This window comes from Orcinus orca, chromosome 2 (genome assembly GCF_937001465.1).
Source record: "Orcinus orca chromosome 2, mOrcOrc1.1, whole genome shotgun sequence".
Taxonomy (NCBI): Eukaryota; Metazoa; Chordata; class Mammalia; order Artiodactyla; family Delphinidae; genus Orcinus; species Orcinus orca.
The window spans coordinates 174,792,873-174,815,204 of record NC_064560.1 but is presented as its reverse complement, the minus strand read 5'-3'; the positions used below and the strand labels follow the sequence as shown (position 1 = coordinate 174,815,204).

Sequence of the window (22,332 nt, the reverse complement as noted above, 5' to 3'; positions counted from 1 at the left end):
AAGGACTTGTATCAAGAGCCTTTTATAACACAATAATAAAAAGATAAAAATCTTAAAATTTAAAATGGAAAAAAGAAGATACATAAATGGCCCATAGCACATGAATGCTCAATATCATTATTAATCAGAGAACAGTAAATTAAAACTACAGAGAAACACTACACACACACTAGAATGCCTAAAATTAAAAAGCCTGACAACACCAAGTGTTGGCAAGGATGGAAAGCAAATGGAACTCTCATTCATCATTGGCAAAATGTAAAATGGTTCTATCTCTTATCCCTTTTCATACGACCCACCTATTCCACCCCTAGGTATTTATCCAAGAAAAATAAAATCATATATCCACACAGAGACTTGTACATAAATGTTCATAATAGCAGCTTTCTCCAGAACAGCCCAAAACTGGACACAATCCAAATATTCCACACAGGTGAATGGATAAACAAATTGTGCTATATTCATACAATGAAATAGTACATAACAATAGTCAGGAATGAACTACTACTGTTTCACACAACAACACGGATAATTCTCAAAAACATTATGCCAAACAAAAGAATCCAGACATCAAAAAATATATAATGTATGATTCTATTTATATAAAATTCTAGAAAAACTATAGTGATATAAAGCAAGTCAGTAGATGTTTGAGGCTCACAGTAATGGGGGGACTCACAGTGAAGGGGCATGAGAGGACATCTGGAGGTAATGGAATGTTCTATATCTTAATTGTGGTGATTAAACTGATGTCTGTATTTGTCAAAATTCATCATCAAACTTAAAATGGATGCTGCTGCATGTAAACTTGATCTCAAAGATGATTAAAAATAAGTAATTTATTGTTTAAGCACACATATAGATGATAAACCAATTTTTTTTTTTTTTCAAATCAAGGTAATGATAATCACAAAATTTAGGACAGTGTCTAACCCTGGGTTAGGCGGCAGTTAGGAAGAAGGAAGGGAACTAGAAAAAAGGGAGGAATAATGCAGGGTTGGGTAATATTCATACTGTCATAAATAAATAAACAAAAAAATGTAAGGAAGGCACCATGTGGAGAGCAGTGATGATACTGTGTCACAATTAATCCAATTCTCTTGACCTGAAGTACAGATTTAAAAAAAAGGTAGTCACCTCACCCATATATTTCCCATGTCTCTGATGTAGGGAATATGCGAATAAATCCACCTCTCCGATCATTCTCTTCCTTCACCCTCCGTAAAACTTTGATCTACATGGAGGAAGAGAAAATAAAATAAAATGAGTACCTATTTTAAAAACTGTAATCCATGTGGTAATAGGACAGAGGAAGAGAGTTATGAACCAAGAATACAAAAGAAGCATGAAGGAAGAAATTAATTCCATTTAAGATGCTGTTTTTTTGAGAAGCTATTTCTCCCATGTTCAGTATAAGATATGAGTTGGTCATGAATATTACGAATCACTCACTAATTTTCACTGAAGCCTATGTTAACCCATAAAGGCCTGAAATAGAGTTATCTTTACCTCCTCCATTGACAGACCAAGCACAGAACCACCTAACTTCGCCGGCACCTTCTCCCGCGCTGAGCCCACAAGGTTTTTCATTTCCGCGTCACTGGCAGAGAGTGGACGGCAACGCTAAGGAGAAGAAAAAAGAAAAACAAAAATATCTTTTCATCACCTTTCTTCATTTCCCTCTAGTCAGTCCCTCAACACCATTATGTTTCATAACATGTATAAGCTCAAATCCAAGGCCCATTTTCTGTAATTGATCTCTTAGCCTGAAACCCTGGGAAATAGATGAAAGCCAGTAAACTCAAAGAAAAGAAGAGAAAATAGAATAGTAGGAAAACACTATGGGTTAAGAGAGATACAAATTAAAAAAAGAAAGAAAGATGTCCACGTGGCTTTGTAAGCTAGTACTTATTCCTAATCTTGGTTTTAGAATACATTTAATAGTTTGAAAGATATGGGAAAAAAATCTGAAAATAACCTCAACGTAAGATTAAATATGTATTTATTTCAGTAAGTAACTGTATTATTTTCAGCACTGGGGAAGTAAAGTTAGGAAAAGTAAGACATAAAACAGAAAAACACACAATGAAGACCCGACGCAGCCAAAAAATAAAAATAAATAAATAAATAAAATTAAAAAAAAAAAAAGACCGAGAAACAGGAGCAATCTATTATGTCACAGATGAAAAAGTTGGACAGTGGGATGTTTTAGAACTTGAGGGGGGAAATATTAGGATGAAAGTTATCAGTGACACAGAAGAGAGCTGTGAGCAAAAGGCTACAACTTGAGAAACACTGTAGTTGCTAGACTACAAGACACTGGATCTAGGATGACTGCCTTGGGTACTCCAAGGAGGCAGCCAAGTGGGTCATGTTCCTTATGGATCCCCAAAGATGATCTGGCTACTTCAGCTTCTGAATGATGTTCAGGAAGGCTGTTAGAGAACAAAACTTTTAAGAGATTTTGATGTTATGAGAGCAGAGAAATACAAAGGTAACAAAGGAAATCAGATAGTATGAAGCATGAAGACACACTATTATTGAAAAAGATGACTGATAAAATAAGACAAATAAATCTGCCAACGACAAAGAATAAGGAATAATCCAAGAAATGGGGGTATAATTTGTCTCTCTAGAGTCCTGGAAGTAACTCTGACCAGACAGAAGAAGTCCTACCGTCAGGAACCATTGTTTATTTTTCTTTTTGCATACACAGTCTATGGAAAGGCTTTTTGACAACTAACTTTTGACATTTTCAGCAATACTCATTGTTATGGACTAAATGTTTGTGTTGCCCCAAAATTCCTACGTTGAAGCCCTAACCCCCACAATGTGACAGTATGTGGAGATGGGGCTTTTGGGAAGTAATTAGAGTCAGATGAGGACATAAGGGTGAGGCCCTGGTCTGATGGGATTAATAGCCTTTAAAGAAGAGCCACCAGGTTTCCCTGGTGGTGCAGTGGTTAAGAATCCGCCTTCCAAGGCAGGGGATGCAGGTTCGAGCCCTGGTCTGGGAAGATCCCACATGCTGCGGAGCAACTAAGCCCATGCGCCACAATTACTGAGCCTGTGCCCTAGAATCCGCGAGCCACAACTACTGAGCCCACATGCTGCAACTACTGAAGCCCACTGGCCTAGAGCCCATGCTCCACAACAAGAGAAGCCACTGCACTGAGAAGACTGTGCACTGCAACAGAGTAGCCCCCGCTCGCCACAACTAGAGAAAGCCTGCGTGCAGCAACGAAGACCAAACGCAGCCAAAAATAAATAAATTAATTAAAAAAAAAAAAAAAAAAGAGAGCCACCAGAGAGCTTGTTCTCTCTCTCTTTCTCTCTGCCTGAGCAAGCACAAGGAGGTCATGTGAGCACACAGCAAGATGGTGACCATCTACAAGCCAAAAGAAGAGGTCTCAGAACAAAACCTACCTTGCCAGCACCTTGATCTTGGATTTCCCAGCCTCCAGAGCTGTGAGAAATAAGTTTCTGTGGTTTAAGCCACCCAGTCTATGGTATTTTGTTATGGCTGCCCACGCAGACTAATGCACATCTGTACATAAACAACCATGAATGGCTTTACCTTTGGACACAAGGGAGACCAATATATACTAATCTTCAAAGTTAGCATGGAGTTATAAAACACAGATTTTCTGATAGGCAACTCCATGGAAGAAAAACCACGAAATGAGCAGATACAAGCACCAAGTGAAGGTAGGAACTTTTATCTCTTTAGCTTTTCCTGTGGTATCTTCAGCATCTAGAACAGTACTTGGGATGGAGTAGGAGATCAATAAATGTTTTTTGAACAAATAAGTAAATGAATAATGTGCTGACACATAGATCAACCATGGTTAGAATTAAACTTTGCAGAGGATTTTGGGAAAAAATTTAACTCCCTTCTGATCTCTGGAAATACATTATACAGCACATGTTGGAAATCAAGAAGAATGTTTAAGATTTAAGAAGGGAATCAATATAAGTAATAGAATCATTTAAAAAAATTTTTAAAGTGTGACTTCTTATTTAGCATATAACTTGGAAAAGCCAAAATACTAAATGGATGTTTTGAGGACTTCTGTCATCTTCACACACTACTTACTGTTTGCTAAAAAGACTTATCTACCTCACATGTGACAGCATGGCTTTGATCAGAAAGCCACTGGCAGTAAATCCTGCAAAGTCAAGCTGCCTTATCACTTCACACTATTTAAGAATATCTTGAAGTCCTCTGAAATTGTGAAAGAAGACAATATGAAGTAAGCATTCATCTTAATGATGTAATAAAAATAAAGATTAAGCATCTTAGAATAGAAAGAATGTTATTTTAAGATGCTGAGTAACTGTATTACCAGGTTAATACGAAAAAATATTTTAAGAAATAGTTATTACCTATAGGAATAGTTTTAAGGAATGGTCATATTTATAAGAACATGGATCAAGTCACTACTGAATAACATCTAATGAGCACATTCAATTTTTAAAAAATTATTTTCCTTTTTTTTGTCCTTTTGTTTTGTTTTTGTTGGTTCAGTCTCTTATCTGTTTTTTCATTGTTAGGGGTTTTTTCTGTTTGCTTATTTATTGTTTACTATTCGTTCTTATCTTTTTAACTTTTTTTTTTTTTTTTTTTTTGCTTTTCTAGGACCTAATTTTCATCTTTGTGGAACTGCTTCATAATACTCCTGGCTTCCAGAGATTGAGACTATTACAATGATGTTGCAATCTTCCTCTATTCATCTAAACCTGCTCCCCCAAACAATGAATTAGCTCTCCAAAACTCTCCCAGTCATTTTTAAAGAGTTGTCTCCTACATACATTCACAACCACTCTTTTGTTACTCACAGTCCACAGTCCTAACTCTAGCCACTGTGTGCCTACATGAGGGCTATTTGGGTGGGGTGGGTAGGAGTTTAAGCAGGTGCTCCTGGCTGGGGCTTTTGGGAGGTTAGAAAAGGAAGGGGTAATGGTGCTTGTTAGATGAATGCTTCAGCTGTTAACCCCCATCAACCGACTGTTTTATTCTTTTATTGCCACAAATACCACCAGAACGCAAAGAAAAGGTCAATGCTACTCCAAAAGAGAAAAAAAATGTGGCTAGAAACTCCTTTAATCTCTTCACCTATTTACTTCAATGTCAACTATTAAGAAGGCTGAGAGGGAGAAAAATAGGAAAAGTTGTAGCTCTCGAAGTCTAGGTATCTCAAATGCCTCTCTAAAATCCACCCAGGTTTCCTGTGTCTTTGGGGAAGCCAGTGGAAAATAATCAGACTAGAAAGTCAAAAATATTTTGCCAATCTCAGCTTTTCAATAAATTTGAGACGAGAGAATTTTTTAAATCTACATTATATCTGTTGTACTGGTTTATACAGGAAAGTATTTATACAGGAACGTATTTATACAGGAACAACAAAGCATTACTATCCTAGACCACTGGTTGAAACCTACCAATATTTATTAATGAAATGAACTCTGAACAAATGAATTATAGACACAGATGAGAGAAAAAGCAGAGGGAAAAGGGGAGAAGAAGGGATAATAATGAAAAAAAAAAGAAAAAAAACCAGAAATGCTTATGAGTGCCAAGGAGATACTTGGAAATTAAAAGCAAAGCAAAAGAAAAAAAGGAATCAGAATGATTTGAAAGGCCATCAGGACTGTCAAAAACAAGAGCAAAGCAGTTCAAATACAAGCCATTCTGTGGTTTTGACTTTGGGCACATCAGCTCAGCTATGTTCTCTGGGTAGTGGATAGAATACATCCACATATTCCAATGGATTGACTAAATACACTAAGGAAATAAAGCTCCTCTAAACTTAAAGGGAACCATTGCCCCTGGCTAGATGACACAAGATTTAAACTACTGGGTTCTCAGATAGACTTTAAACTGTCTCAGTAAGAATTCTACCATGCAACATGCATCAAAGTTGTTAAATTATAATTAGTACAACGTAGGACTCAGAAATATACCCAGAGAAGAAACCAATACGCATCTAACCTTCATTGCTAGGGAAGAACTGGCTGAGAATGTGAAATTATTGAGACAGGGAATCACCTGCCCCCACTCACAGCAGTAAGAAACAGGTGTTGAATCAGAAAAATGGTTCTCACCCTAAAGAAAGCTGGCAAGTACCAGTAAGGAGAACTGGACAAGAGGTAAAATATGAAAAAAAAAGGTGAGGTATCCTCAAAGATATCAAAATTGAGGGGCAAAAAAAAATCTGCTTGACAGAGAACACATACAAAGAATAAAAAGCCTCCCAATGCAACTTTACAAAGTTTAGAATTCTGTGTTAAAAATACATGGACTAGAAATAGCTCAATTTATATGTGATGCATCTTGCCACTCAGAAAATAAAAAGTCAAGTTTAAAAAGCAAAATGAATCAGTTCTATCAAACAAAAGAAAATGAACAAAAAACCCACACATGAATAAATCTGGGTGGAAACAGACCAAAAATGACTAATAGAGAAGGTTTACATATAATGATAACCGGAAGTATACTACTTTGAAATTAGGGGGAAAAAAAAAAAAGCAAGTAAGTAGGTTTGTGTTACAGTAAAAAAAGATATGCAGCACCTGAAAATCTGTACTAAATGTAAGTCAGCAGGTCTGAGAGACATGCATCTTGCTATTAACAGAACTGGCTTTAAAAACAAAAAAATTTACCAAAACCACTTACAATTATGTTTGAAAAATCATGAAGAACTGAGGAGGTACCAGAGGATTAGAAAAAAAAAAAAATGAGGCACCAATCTTCAAAAATTTAAGCAGTATGCTCCTGGCGATTACCGCCTGGTGAGTCTAACTTGAATCCCTAGTAAAATAATGGAACAAATATTAAAAGAAAAAAATCCATAAACATTTAGAGTTTAATGGGCTCATAAAGAATAGTAGTACAGAGACTGCTTATTTATTTTAAAATATGCTTTATAATTTTGATATTTAGGACAAAATAACAAAAAGGGGGAATAGAGCAAATATATTTAATGTCTTTGGATTTTAGAGAAGCATTTGTGAAAACTTCATATAGTTTTTATTTTAAATTATATTTCCAATCAGGACTTAGCATCATGATATAATAAATAAAATATACCAACGAAAGCTGAACACAGTTAAAAGATGCAACTGTAGGATAAACTAAGAAGCAGTGAATCAAGTTGGGAAGTGATCGGGTACTGATTAAGCATTATTTAGAATCTGTATTGATGTCTGGGAGGATGAATAATTAATTAATTAATTATTTAATTGGGTTGATTTGCATTTGTTGATGACAGTAAATGTGAAAAGACATGACTATAGATAAATGAATATCAAAAGAACACCAGATACTGACAATGCAAAAAGGGAAATCAAAACAGTACTCAAGGGCTTCCCTGGTGGCACAGTGGTTGAGAGTCCGCCTGCCGCTGCAGGGGACATGGGTTCGTGCCCCGGTCAGGGAGGATCTCACATGCCGTGGAGCTGCTGGGCCCGTGAGCCATGGCCGCTAAGCCTGCGCGTCCAGAGCCTGTGCTCCGCAACGGGAGAGGCCACAACAGTGAGGGGCCCGCGTACCGCAAACAAAACAAAACAAAAAACAAAAAACAGTACTCAAAAGTATGAAGGAGACTAAATCTTCTGAGGGTAAACTACGTATCCAAAAGTATCCCCAATATTTTACCTACTTTTGATCATTCCTTTCTCAGCATAACTCCATGTACGTATTACTATCCTCATTTGACAGATGTGGGAAGTGAGCCTGAGACGTAAGGGAACATGCCCAAGGTCTAACAGTTACTGGCAGAGTTCAAATTTGAACCCAGGTCTATCTGACTTCAAAGTCCTCATTCTTCCCACAAAACCATATCACCTGCTTCAACACTGAAATGTAATTTCTGGTGTGTGAAAAATGTTGAACCATAGGTATTCAAGGGAAGGGAAAAATGTAGAAAGAGATAATGGATTAAAAAGGAATCATCAGACAACAAGCAAAAAACTGTGACTTCACAATCTGACACCACCAGAAAAAGAAACGCTTACACGGTCTAAATGGCCCGAGCAGAAAGTTTCTTCTCTTTTCTCACTTAGCTCTGATGAAACTACTGTGGATTTGAGAGTGCTTCATTAACAGAAAGTTAGGGACAAGGTAGAACATTGCAAAGGACAGTAAGAGTCGAAGAATTCAATATGTTTAAGGTTGGCTGAATAAAGCCAGAAAGCCTTTGTGTCACGTGAGCGGTGTCGAAATAAATAACCACTAAAGAGAGGCCTTGCTTGTCCACAGGTTATTCACAACTTATGGCAATTCAAGCAATGGAGCTAGGTGGAATAGAATTAAAATGAGTAATGGGACATTAAGATTAGATTTCCATGTCAAAGACACTTCTTTGGAGTCAAATTCAGAAGGCTATGAAACAGTACTTTAATGTTCTCCTTAAATAGGTTAGGTCAAGAGATATTTAGAGTGTAAGCTCTTTGAAGTCAACAGCCTTGGTTTTTGTTTGCCACAGAGAGCAGCTTGCACACTTAGGTACCTGCTAAATACAAAACACTATTACAGAGTTTTGAATTCTACCAACTAAACAACAAAACTTGTGTTACAAAACCATACTAATCAGTTACCAAATACTAGACAACACAGCCAGTGAGTCTTTTTTTCATTTCTTTGATTCATATAAACCATGTAAATCACTTTATCAAAAACAGTAGCTAAGAAAGTTATAATTCAAGCTTCCAAGCTTACCAGAAACTCTGTCTACAAATGCCAAAATAAATATACTGGGGCTTTTTACTAAAGAACTAATAATTGCAAGTGACACACTTATAAATGAGAACATCTACGTCACTCATATCAAAGCATCAAATCCTATCACTTCAAAAGATGTTAAAAAAAATCTGCACAGAAGAAAGAGACAGTTTATTTCACATACTGCTAACAAGAATAGAAAGAGGACAAATGCTGATCATTAAGAGACTGAGATAACATATTTTGTCTTTATTTTAAACGTAGCATCTGAGACACCAAATATGGCAGAGTTTCTAAGATTCATAAAACTGCAAATTACTACATATAAGAAAAGTCATCTGTTAAAAAACTCAAATACAGCCCAATACCCAATGTGAAAACATTTACAATATTAAGCTACTGACAAGGGTATGTTTCATAAGATGTCTGAACAAATGAAAGGTTACTTGTGCGCTATGATATTTCTTTCCTGGAATATTTTGGTCAGAACAATAGATATGCCTCTAAACTCTGTTCATCATTTAAATTCAACTGCCTCTATCACAGCATAATCACCATCAGAAAAAGAGGATTCATAAATTCCTGCAACCTCTACTCTTATATACTACATCGAAAAAGATCTCTGTGCATTCACTTTCACTTATTCTATTTTACATTATTAAACTGTTCAAAAAGCAGGTGCATGAAATATGTACTGTGAAACAGTGAAGCTAAATGGCTTTTCATTTGGGGAATGGAGATAAAAATTTGAATGAAATCTCCAAACGATCCAGAACTTACCTGTTTGGTGCTTGAGGACTGAAACTGTGCGGATACTGGACGCTATAAAAGACAGAAAAATGGAATAAAGCCTTATCTTTTCCTAACATGCCTGTATTTTCCAACTCCTACATCTATGGTGACAAAAATAATCTTCAAGCAGACAGCAAAAGCCAAAGCCCTATATTTTGCTCTCAAAAGAGTAGAGCATTTATTATCGTTCACACTGCATTCTCCTGCGGTATAACCATTCCAGTTTCACCTTCTCACCACTGAGAACTCAATCCTACTGTCACGTACTGAAGATCCTGAAGTTAACTATTCTACCTGATAAAATGGTCTCACACGGTACATGTAATCTATAGCTTCTTTAGCCTTTAAGTAAGTGTCCTGTGGACTGCTCATGGATGAAGTCATGCCATTACCCACCAGTATGCAGAACAAACAGTGAATAGAGTCTCCACTACGTGCAAAGAGTCACCAGTAAAAGCTGACAGGCAAGCTAAGAAAAGGGATCAATTCATCCAAGATTGACATACAGCTACTCCTAGAGTGGAACTTGCAGAAACTGTCAATGATGCACAGAAACATTCGTAATCCTTTATACATAGTCCTGTGGCTCTTGCCACAGATACTGCAGAAAACAATTTGCAAAGGAACACGATTGCCTAAATTCAGTTTTCCTAGTACGCCTAGGTTAACCCTCTACCAGCTTGGTGCTTTGTGACCACTTAGAGGGGTGGGATAGGGAGGGTGGGAGAGAGACGCAAGAGGGAGGAGACATGGGGATACATGTATATGTATAGCTGATTCACTGTTATAAAGCAGAAACTAATGCACCTTTGTAAAGCAATTTAAAAAAATAATTAAAGAAAACCCTTTGATCTGTGATGTACTGATCACGTACAACCCTGTTGCCTGGTTTCACTTCTAATCTAAGATAATATCCCTTAAAATATAGTTCACCCTGTTCCACACCACAGCACTAATGCTAATAGGGAATAATTCTAAGGCAAGAGGTCACAGGCAACCAATAAACTGAATCCAGCTCAAGGACATGCTATGTTTCATCTGCAAAGTATTATTTTTTAAACTGAACTCTTGTTGCCAGTATTTTAAAATAAGATTTCTGATTTCTCTTGACAGTAGGAAGATCTAACAACACTTGGCCCACACTCACGCATGGCAATGATCAGCCAGAGCACGTAAGTAAAAGAGCTGCCCTTTTGCTAGGAAGCATGCCCTGCCCAGTTTACTGCAGTCACAGCACTCTCAGATGTCTCATACCTGGCCCTAGTTACCCTTTTACATTGTCTCTCTGAAGCCCCTAGAGGCATCTGAGTTTGTAAACCCTGTTCTAATGAAAAGTTATGTGAATAAATAATGGTACATAAGCTTAGCAAACAGAAGTAGCAGTAATCTACATGGGACCAGCAAGCAAAAGGAAGAGAAGTGGGAGGAAAAAAGGGAGAGGTGGAGGGCTAAAGTGGAGGTAGGGGGAACATAGGAGGGGCGAAGTAAGGGAAAGGGGAGGGACAGGGAGAAGCAGCAGCTGTTTCTGCCCTCAAAGAGCTTACAATCTAGCAGAGGAGTACTGGACAATTTAAAGGCAACAAGTCAATGAATGCAAAACAATGAAATAAAGAACCAGTAAATAATGCTGCAGTGAAAAGAAAAGGTCATGACAGAGTGGAATGGATTTAATAAGAAACGATCTCCAAACTTCTGAGCAGGTGAGGTAATCAATCCAGATGGGAAGACAGGAGGAAAGTGGACCTTTTGGATAGGAAGAAACGTTAGAGGCAAAGAAACACAAGTGGAAACTAGCCAGGTCTAGATGGGCGGGGACTGATCAGATGATGGAATAGGTAGGCAGAATGATGAGCTGATTGGTTTAACTGGAACAAAAATGCAGAGTACACAGACTGGCGCCACACTGGGTCAGATGATGTTTCAGACACCCATGCACAGTTTTCTGCAGGCATTTATCTCATTTAACTTCAATCTACACCTCATGATCATTGAGGGTCCCTGTGAAGAGACTCACATGTAGAGAAGATATTATTTCAATTGAGCATCTTCTCTGCAAAGCTAGTCTGAAGATCAAAAAGAATGCAGCAGGGCTTCCCTGGTGGAGCAGTGGTTAAGAATCTGCCTGCCAAGGCAGGGGACACGGGTTCGAGCCCTGGCCCGGGAAGATCCCACATGCCGCAGAGCAACTAAGCCCGTGAGCCACAGCTACTGAGCCTGCACTCTAGAGCCCACGAGCCGTAACTACTGAAGTCTGTGAGCCACAACTACTGAAGCCTACGTGCCTAGAGCCCATACTATGCAACAAGAGAAGCCACCACAATGAGAAGCCACCACGAAGAGTAGCCCCCACTCACTGTAACTAGAGAAAGCCCACACGCAGCAACAAAGACCCAAGCAGCGAAAAATAAATAAATAAATTAAAAAAAAAAAAAAAGAATACAACAGAGTAATGATGAGGAATTTGTAGATTCCCTCTCTGTGCCTCGTTTATGAGCATATCAATTTGAGAAAACAGAAAGTGATTTTTAAAAAGAGAGAAAAAGAAAAAAGGAAAAGACAATGAAAAAAGAAGCCAGAAGAAAAGAAAGAAAAAAGCAGAGAGTAAGTTGGTTTGAAAGCATTAAAAGCATAAGCTATTAGCTGTGGCTGAAAATAACTGCCTCCTGTCTAGAATGGTCCCCCAATTCTCCGGCTGTAAGTGACCTTATAATCATAGCGCTTCTGCTCACTCCTTGACAACAGCTGCCACTGTGCAATAAGCTTCCTCGGGGCTTCCTGTTGCTGAATTTGCTTACCTGAGGTTTCTGGAAAGGGTTTCGCCTGGAAGACTCAAAGGTGGGATAAATTGGCCGGGTTGAGGCCCGCTGGGCAGGATCTTGACATACAAACCCTGAATGGGGAATGGGAAATATTAAAGCCTGCCATTTTCTAAAAAATTAACATATTTAGCTGCACCTTTCCTTTAGATGGACAAACTCAGTTTCACTGTCATAAACGTTACAGAGATCCATCCTCAGGAGGTTTAGGCATGACTCTCCCATACACATACTCTACTTGAACTTCGAACCACCACAACTGCAGCAAACAAGTAAGGAATATATGCAGATAAACCAGCCTTCCTCGGGGAGCTGGGGGGCTGAAATGTGATACTGATGGAAGAAGAGATGTAGACTTCTGATGAACTTCAGAGTAAAAGGGCAAACCACCACTTAAAAACACACAGTGGTTAATAAAGACAAGTTATTTCAAAGTGGCTTCCTGGATGGTGACTGGAAAATAATGTTGTTTACCAGGAGAACCCAGAAGCAAGTGAGGGGTCTTGTCCTGTTATAGGATCCACTTCTGGAACTGCTAAAGGTGGTCTATTGGCAGCTTCCAAAATGGGCTTTGTAGATTACCCATTGCTTAAGAAATTAAGCTTCGGCCAATTTCACTTATTTCCTAAAAGGAAGCAAATTCTCATCTAAGGAGAACACGGTAGCAAAGTTTTACAGCATTTGCTGGTACACCAAGTGTTAGTTCATTTCAAGTGTATTTTATCATGTTTTTTTAGAGTACTTAAAACAACAACAACTCCAAACCCAAAACATACCCACCTGGCTGCCCATCTCCATCTCAAAGTTCTGGCTTATCTACTCAGAAAGGGATTGCTTCCTTGGCTGCTTCAGTTATAACCACTACAGAAGAGCGCTGACACCAGTAGAGACTGCCTAGCAGAAACACAGCCAGTCTCCTTCGTAACAAAGCCTCTTCAGTGGGTTTCACTATCTCAGCTCAGAGAAAAATATATTTTCTCCAGATCTTTGCTTAATTCTCTTCCTCAGCTCCTAATTCCTGTGCCCCAGGAATTAGGTCTCAGCCCTAGTTGTGGTTCAGCCTCAGGGCAGGATGGAGCCAGGGGGAATAGAAACATATAAACACTTCCCTGAAAATATCATTTTTTAGTACAAAACATTTAGCATGGCTGAGAAACTGCCAGTTGGCAACACCTACAGAACCTGACAAAATGGATGCACTGCTTAACTTTTATATGAGTTTTCAGAAAACACTACTACTCACCTACAACAGTGAACATATCTGAAATCATACTGGCTTTAATCTTTAGGTCCAGAGGTGCATCACTAACAGAACAAAGAAAGAAAAGAGCAATCAATAATTTTATAGGTTAACAGAATAGCTGCCCCTAACAGGCCTTAATACAGCAAAGCTACCAAATGTCAATGACGAGATACACATAAAGCACATCAAATCCATGGGGGAAAAAAAAACATCTGGGCAAAAATTCTAGAAATAAAAGCCTGGCATCAAACTCATCCTCTGCAAGGCAGGCCCAGATCTAAGGCGCTTATCCCCTGACATGCAATCTTTTTATTCCAGAAGGTATTGTGCAATTCAAACTTTGCACAGGTCATAACACTGCTTCACTATCACTGTGGATTTGAGAGGTTCAGATTTTTAATATGCTCTTTGATGAGTGTGCCCATCGTTCAATTTTTTTTTTTTTTTACTGCTGTGATAGTCAAATCACATTCACATGCAAGAGAAGAAACTTGGGCTATCTCTGTACATTTTTTAAGGCTTCATTTTCCATTCTAAATCCATCTTCTTAAGCTTGCAGGCTTGCAAATGAAGGCAAAAAAAAAAAAAATACAAGTTATACCAAAATATCACCAGATGATGCAGCAGGAACCCACATGGAAACAGAAACAACATGGTCCGAAAGCAGGGGGCATCCCTATGGCAGTGATGCCATACTGGCTTTGGAGTTGAGGTGTTCCTCCAGAAACCAGAGTCCTCTGGCTGCTGACCCGATGCCTTATCCTGGGGCTCTCTAACATTGTATAATGTACATTGCTGGGAAATCTGCAAAACGTTGACTTAACCAAAGTGTAGCACAGCATCTGAAGCATCTGTATTATCCAGCGCTATACCTTACTACTGGGGTTAAGCCAAACTCCCACCCTACAAAGTAGTCAGTCTGTCTTTATTTGATTACTTGGCATTTTCCCCAAAGTTCTCATTGTTAAAAATGCAGCAGCTGGGTGGTCTCTGTCATAAATCTCTTGGGTTTTCTAGCTGTTTAGAGAAGCACAGAGCTAACAGAAACTCTGGCTGTAGCCACAGATAGAAGCAGAATCTTCTCTGGTATTGAAAAATAAGTTTCTTTCCTTCTTCTAAACAATAGATAGGTTAAAAAAATTTTTTTTAAAGATTGTTTGAAGTCTTTAGGCTTTAATCTTGGATGGATAACACCAGGATGTGGACAGGATAAAAGGACCAGATATTATCTACACTACCCTAGGCCCAGCTCTATACCTTTATGGTATATGTGGATTAGAGTACGTATAAACTTTTGGTGGCGAAGGAAATTCAATATCTCATGTATTTCTTTACCCTTAGCAGAACACCTACAAAGCTTAAAAAAAGAGAGCGCGAGAGGAAGCGCACTGGGGATAAAAATGAAAGAAGCATCCCTTAGAAGCCCAATAAGACAGTAAACAGAGATTGCAAATTGACTAGTAAGATAGGGGTCCATGGTTGCAATATGGACTCTGACAATATACCACAAATCCCCCAAATTTAGAAATTCTAGTCATCTCAATCTAATAACCATGGGAAAAAAAATCTCCCAGCGCCAAGAGAAATGACCAAAAAAAAAAAAGTGTTTTAGAGCTGCTTATTGAAGCTTCGTCCTTTTCTAGTTGATGGAATAGACTACTTACCAGGCCAAAGAGGGAGAGAGATTCACTTCCAACAACCATGGCTTCAGCGTAGAATCTATGAGCACGTCAAAGCCATAGAGTTCTAGAAGTACAACATAACACAATACACAAGATCATTTTCCATGTCACAAGCGAACAAAGATCTGGAAGGTTCAATCCAACCAACTCCCATCAAAGGCCTAGAAATTTGCTAAGTATCGAGAGGCAATAGAAGTAGAGAACTTTCAAGTCCAAGAGAAATCAAGTTCTAGAGATAATAAGAAAATAATGCTATAAAACTCCAGTTTCTATCATCCACTCTATTGACATTCCTGAGCTCTACACAGAAAGTGACCTGACTCTAGAAGTTAACCAGCATGATTCTGCTGCTGTCTGGAAGGGTAAAAAAAAAAATGTTAGGAAAAAGAATGCAACAAGTGCATCCAATATCAAAGCTGCTTTGGGCTTGTTCTAGATTGTTCTCCCCCACTACTTCCCCCACCACACTCTGAAAACAGGAAAATCTACAGAAGGCACCTCTCTAGGATCTTCCCATCACACTTTCTTAAACCAAGACCTTACTTCGGCAACCTAGGTCAAGAAAACAACCAAGCAGAAAACATATTCTTTCCCCTCTATGGTTTCAATTCCTCTTTGAAGATAGAAAATAAAATACACTGGCCCAAAACAGAAAGACAGAAGAGAAAGGAGAGAGCCAGTGGCAGCCAAGCAAGACTGTGACGAGCCATAAAGGAGGGAGCCAGAGATCAAATTTCCATGGCTTCTGGATTCTTTACTGATTCTTGTCCCCTAAGTCCCCAACTGTTACAAAGACCAAAGCCAGAACCATTAGCAGGCTCTTCTCCCACAATGCAGGGATGAGAGGCTAACTTTGGAACCTCAGCTGGCAAACTTTACTCTCATTATTATCATTATTATACTTTTTTTGGCTGCACTGGGTCTTCGTTGCTGTGCGTGGGCTTTCTCTAGTTGCAGTGAGCAGGGTCTACTCTTCCTTGTGGTGCATGGGCTTCTCACTGCAGTGGCTTCTCTTGCTGCGCAGCACGGGCTCTAGGCACGTGGGTTTCAGTAATTGCAGTAGGTGGGCTCTGTAGTTGCAGCACGCGTGCCCTAGAGCACGTGGGCTTCAGTAGGTGCAGCGCATGGGCTCATTAGCTGCAGTGCACGGGCTCTAGAGAGCGTGGGCTTCAGTAGTTGTGGAGCGCGGGCTCAGTAGTTGTAGCTAGCAGGCTCTAAAGCGCAGGCTTGGTGGCGCATGGGCTTAGTTGCTCCATGGCATGTGGGATCTTCCCGGACCAGGGATCAAACCCGTGTCCCCTGCATTGGCAGGCAGATTCTTAACCACTGAGCCACCAGTGAAATCCCTCATTGTTATTATTAATGAGGCCCTCTTGGGGACTTCCCTGATGGTCCAGTGGTTAAGAATCCGCCTTCCAAAGCAGATGACACAGGTTCGATCCCTGGTTGGGGAACTAAGATCCTACGTGCTGCAGGGCAACTAAGCCTGCATGTTGCAACTGCTGAGCCTGCGTGCTCTGGAGCCCGCGTGCCACAACTAGAGAGAAGCCCGCGTACTGCAACGAAAGATCCCGCAGGCCGCAATAAAGATCCCACAACACCCAAATAAATAAATATTAAAGAAGAAAACAAAAATGAGGCCCTCTCCACAGCCCTCCTTAGTATACATACATCAAATACATCAGACTTTCAGAAGCCCCACTCGTTCCCAAACATCCCACTCTGTGTCCCTCAGATAAACTGTTTACACACACCTTCTTCCCAAGAGAAAAGACTAGCTTCCTTACAGTTCGACCAGAGGTCATAAGCCACACAGCTCACAGCCATGGAACACAACCAGGTATTTTCCAGAAATTCACTTTGAAACACATCTCTTTACTTCAAGAAGGATTTCCCATTTCTCAATCCTCTCAAAAACATAGAACAAATGTAGGCTTCTAAAAAGCTGGTGCCAAAGATTCTCTTCTAGAACATGAAGTCTGGTGTAATGGGAATCTAGAGACCTGGATCCTCCTTACCACACCACCTTTTATTCACTGTGGAGCGTGGGGGAATCATCTCTCTCTCTGATACTTTATTAGCTCCCTCTGGCTTCCCCTATTCTCTTTATTAATCACCATTTGTCAATCTCCATATGCTCAGCTAACCTATACCCAGAATTCCTATTTAGGCAATATAGATTCAGGTAGACATTCATATTCAAATTCTCTCTCAGGTAAAGTTTGCATGAAGGAGTTGGTTTCCATAGTACTTATTTAGGATTCCATTTAATTTGCAAAAATAATCACAAACTATGAGAGTCTGAGATAGGATTCACCTTCATGTAACCATACAAAAATCATATACTATCTATACTTTAAAGGTGTAAAGAAAAGAAAGCTCCTTTACCTATCTTATTTTTGGTAGCACATTCATAGCTTTTATAGCTGGTAACCTGATCTTCAGTCATCCCATGGTATATTCCCCCCTTTCTATGATACAGCACTAGTAAAGGCATTTAAAAGGAAAAACCTAATTACAAAAACTACAAATCCATGTTAGAATTAGAGAAAGTATAATGAGTCTGATTCAAGAAAAATAACATTCTCTTCAGTTTTTAAAAGCTAAAGCACAGGATTCAATTATTTCATAAAGTGGTAATATTAATAATAATAATAATAGCGTAAGGAATGGAGTGAGAATAATGACTGGTGCACATATTGATCAGATTTGCAGAATCAGCCACAAATGAACACAAACTGAAATCAGAAAAACGATCAATAAGACCCATTATTTAAACACCTCACAATAAGCAACCGACACATTTACTTTACTGTCTCCCCAGTTAAGAGGCAGATTCCAAGAATCTAAGCTGAAAGGCTGAGAACCAATAATGTGGAAAGTAAGGGGAAAGGAAAACACAAAAACAAAAAAACAACCCAAAGAAAGAAAACACCCTTTACAGTGCAACTTAATTTTCACTCAGGTGAATAAATCCCACCAGGGCTAAACGATCTCAAAATCAGCTTTGAATCTAACTAACCTCTGGATCTACCATCACTCGAGGGTCGGGTATGTGATAGCACTGCAACACAGCGCAAAGCCCAGCTCACCTGAGAGGCGGGAACTGGGGGAGAAGACTGGGGTGAAAAAGAGAGCATTTGTATCAGGTTTATCTCTTACAACAATCAACTCAGCTTAATCAAAAGCATTTGGGTCCTTGGCAGGCTACCAGAGTCCTTATTGACCCTTTTAACTGACGATTAGTCTTTTCTGAGGACATTAAAGATTTTAAAGGTAAAAAGTATCAATAGGTTGTACTGAGGATATTAAATTTCCTCACCTTTTAATGTTGTGTTTTAGCAGCAGTGTCTACAATTTCAAAAATTCAGTATCCAGGATGAGATACACCAGTGTTCCTGTCGTTTAAAGGTGTAGGCAAGCTAGGCTTTTCCAGTTCTGAGAGCTACTTTCTTTGTTCCTCTGCATTGTCTTCATCGTGACAGAAAAGCAAGTGTTTTTAAAGGACTGTTGCTACCACCTTATTCAACAATGTTTCCTCAAGAAAATTTTCCTTGGTGAGATATATTTCCTTCAGCCCCCAGCCAAATCAAAACAAACTTGAAAATGTGACTAGTGAACGGTAAGAAGCCTGACTCCACCTCGTATTTTACATTAGCGCCCTTACCCCCCTATTTCTTTCAAGCAGCGTTTTTTTTTTTTTTAATTTATTTTATTTTTGGCTGCGTTGGGTCTTCGTTGCTGCGTGCGGGCTTTCTCTAGTTGCGTTGAGCAGGGGCTACTCTTCGCTGTGGTGCGCAGGCTTCTCATTGTGGTGGCCTCTCCCATTGTGGAACATGGGCTCTAGGTGCACAGACTTCAGTAGTTGTGGCTCGCGGGCTCTAGAGCGCAGGCTCGGTTGCTGTGGCGCACAGACTTAGTTGCTCCGCGGCACGTGGGATCCTCCCGGACCAGGGCTCGAACCTATGTCCCCTGCACTGGTAGGCGGATTCTCAACCACTGCGCCACCAGGGAAGCCCTCAAGCAGCCTCTTGAAAAAGCAATCTAACTTTCTTAACGCCTACTGACTCCCTGGCCCATAACAATTTGCTTCTGCTGCCACTCTTTAATAATTGACTATTGTCACTGTGATCCCCAAAGACCACCTTGCTGCTTTAAGCCCAAGTATCTGAAACTGTTGACAACCCTTACTTATTGGAACTTCCCTCTCCCTTGGTTCCAGGACCCTGCTCTCTTCTGACTGTCCTCCTCCTTTCTCTCCTTCTTTCATTCCTTCTCTCCTGCCCAGCTAGTCACTGGTAGGCTTGCTCAGGGTAGCATCCTCGGGTCTCTTTCCTTCTCAGTTCTGCTTCTCTTCTCGGGTGATCTCGTGTATTCTCATGGCTGCAATTAACATTATGATGATGACATTCAAATCTGTATCTTTAGTCAAGTGTCTCCTGGACACCAAATCCATAATTCCAAATGCCTTGCAGACATCTTCACTAGGATATCCCACAGGTGCTTAACACTCAACAAAACACAGCTCGTTATCTTCTCCCAAAACCTGTCTGGCTTCCCATTATTCTTCATCTTCGAAAACCCCAAGCGCTCGTCTCCAAAGCTAGAAACACTCTCTTTACCACCTCCCCAATCCATCACGTTACCAGATCTCTTTCTCTCTTTGTTTCTCTTTAATCCAGCCTTTCTTCTATATTCCCTTTTGAGGTAAAATTTATATATTTAATGAAATGGACAGACCTTCAGTGTACTATTTGGTGAGTCTTGATACATCCATGTAACCCACACTCATATCAACACACACAGAACATTTCCATCACCCCGGAAAGATCCCTCGTGCCCTCCCTGGCAAATACCCTGCTCCCTGCCGCCTCACCCCCAGACAACTATTATTCTTATTTCTTATCCCGTAGATCATTTTTGCCTATTCTAGAGTTTCATATAAATGGAAGCATACACTCTTTTGAGTCTGGCTTCTCTCATTTAGCATGTTTTTGAGGTTCATCCACCTATCTTTATTTTTTGTTTTAAGATACGTTTACTGAGGTATAATTTACATAAAGTTTACCCTTCTAAATTATAAAGTTTGATGAGTTTTGACAAATGTATAGTTATTTAAGTGCCATCACAGTCGATATGCAGAACAATTCTATCACAAGTATTCCCTTTGCCACTCTGCAGTCAGTCCTCACTCCCCATCCACCAGCAATCACTGATCTGACTTTTGCCCTTTCCAGAAAGTCAAATCAATGGGGTCACACAGTATGTAGCCTTCTGAGAGTGGCTTCTTTCACTTAGCATTGTGCGTTTGAGATTTATCTATGTCGTCACACATATCAGTAGTGTAATTCATTCCTTTTACTGCTCAGTAGTATTCCATTTTATGGACCACAATTTGCTTATCTGTTCAACAGCTGATAGACATTTGGGCTGCTTCCAATGTTAGGCGATTATGAATAAAACTGCTATAAACGTTCGTGTAAAGGTATTTGTGTGAACGTATGGTTTCATTTTTCTTGGGTCAATACCTATGAGTGGGAGTGCTGGGTCACATGACTGAGTGTATATTATCACTGGGTACCTCCTACCACCAAATCATTTCCCTAGCACTAGTCTCTCCCCACTGTAGTCCATTCTCCATGTGGCCATCAGAATTACCTTTCTTTTTTTTTTTTTTTTTTTTTTTTTGCGGTACGCGGGCCTCTCACTGCTGTGGCCTCTTCCGTTATGGAGCACAGGCTGCGGACGCACAGGCTCAGCGGCCATGGCTCACGGGCCCAGCCGCTCCGCGGCATGTGGGATCTTCCCAGACCGGGGCACGATCCCGCGTCCCCTGCATCGGCAGGCGGACTCTCAACCACTGCGCCACCAGGGAAGCCCAGAATTACCTTTCTAAGACACACACCTAACAGTCAGAAAGACAGGCAGTGAATTGGCCCAGCAACAGACGCTGATGTCAAGTTGGTTCCTGGAGGATTTTAAATTAGGCACTTCTAATAATGTCGTACAGTATTCCCTGTGTTATAATTCTGTCACACCAAGCTTTGGGTCAAGTCATGATAAAAGTTAAAGGAAAAATAATAATCCTGTTGTTCCACTGCTCAAACAACTCTGATGGCTGTTTATTGTCTGCAGATAAATTTAAATGTGCCAGTCCTCTACAATCGGTCCCCAAACTACTTCCATAACCTTATCACTCGTCACCTCATCCAACTCAGGCTACGTCTAGTCACACTGAACTTTCCATTTCAGAACATGCCACATCGTGTCATGACACTGTATTTTGCATGTCATATTCCCTCTGCTAGGAATGGCTTTCCCTGGCTCCTCTAGGCATAGCTGGTAACTCCTGGTGTATTCCGAGAGCACCCGAGTCACTCTGCTGCTTGTGCTGTCCTGTGTCATTTCATGTCTGGTTCTCCCCACTACCCGAGGGCAGGGGCCATGTCTCGTGCACTGCTCTATAGCAAACAGTCTGCACTACACAAAGCACATAGGGAGCAATCAAGAAAATACTGATAGAAAAAAAAAAAGAGAAGAAAAAAAATTTAATTAAAAAAATTTTTAATGTAAAACACTACAATTTTTGAGAAAGACAAAATGATTTGCAGCTACTTCCCAAAAATGACCTTAACTGCAAGACTCATAATAAACTTAATACTCATAATAAAGCCACCAATCATCAAGAAAATAAGAGAAATTCTCATTAAGATTTTTACATATTAAGACATATTAAGGAAAAACTTAATAAAAGATGGTCTAGAGAGGGAGGAAGAAAAGATTTGATAGGGAAATAACAATGCATCCAGGTCCTAAGAGATTACTAAACATGTCACACCACTAGTTTTGGAATCAACCCACTAACCCGCCCCAGAAATAAAGTCCCAGCTGAAGCTGTAATCCCTGAAATTGGAAAGTGCTGACATTAGCCAGTTCTTGCTGTCAGTCAAATGCTATTGTATGAAGGAAATTCTTTTCACCTTGGCTGTGGATTGGAGTTGAAAACCTAGGGAGGAAGTCTTTATCTGGGGTCCAGAAGGAAAATCTGAAAAAAAAAACAGACCAAAATCCCACAGG

At 39.8% G+C, this 22,332-nt stretch overlaps 1 protein-coding gene across 18 annotated transcripts in view; it reads right to left on the bottom strand.

Annotated features, from left to right (window-relative positions):
* The window catches only part of TTLL5 (tubulin tyrosine ligase like 5), a 309,168-nt gene that overhangs the window by 222,076 nt on the left and 64,760 nt on the right, over positions 1–22,332 (bottom strand). For 15 of the 18 annotated variants that reach the window (XM_033408371.2, XM_049706827.1, XM_033408745.2 and 12 more), the window contains 6 exons: positions 15,238–15,319; positions 13,574–13,635; positions 12,310–12,404; positions 9,503–9,544; positions 1,510–1,623; positions 1,143–1,234 (listed from right to left, as the gene is read on the bottom strand). In XM_033408371.2, coding sequence (XP_033264262.2) covers positions 1,143–1,234; positions 1,510–1,623; positions 9,503–9,544; positions 12,310–12,404; positions 13,574–13,635; positions 15,238–15,319 — 487 coding nt within the window. The remainder of the gene's footprint in view (positions 1–1,142; positions 1,235–1,509; positions 1,624–9,502; positions 9,545–12,309; positions 12,405–13,573; positions 13,636–15,237; positions 15,320–22,332) is intronic. The other 3 variants (XM_004262260.3, XM_033408527.2, XM_033408686.2) reach the window with 1 other exon arrangement.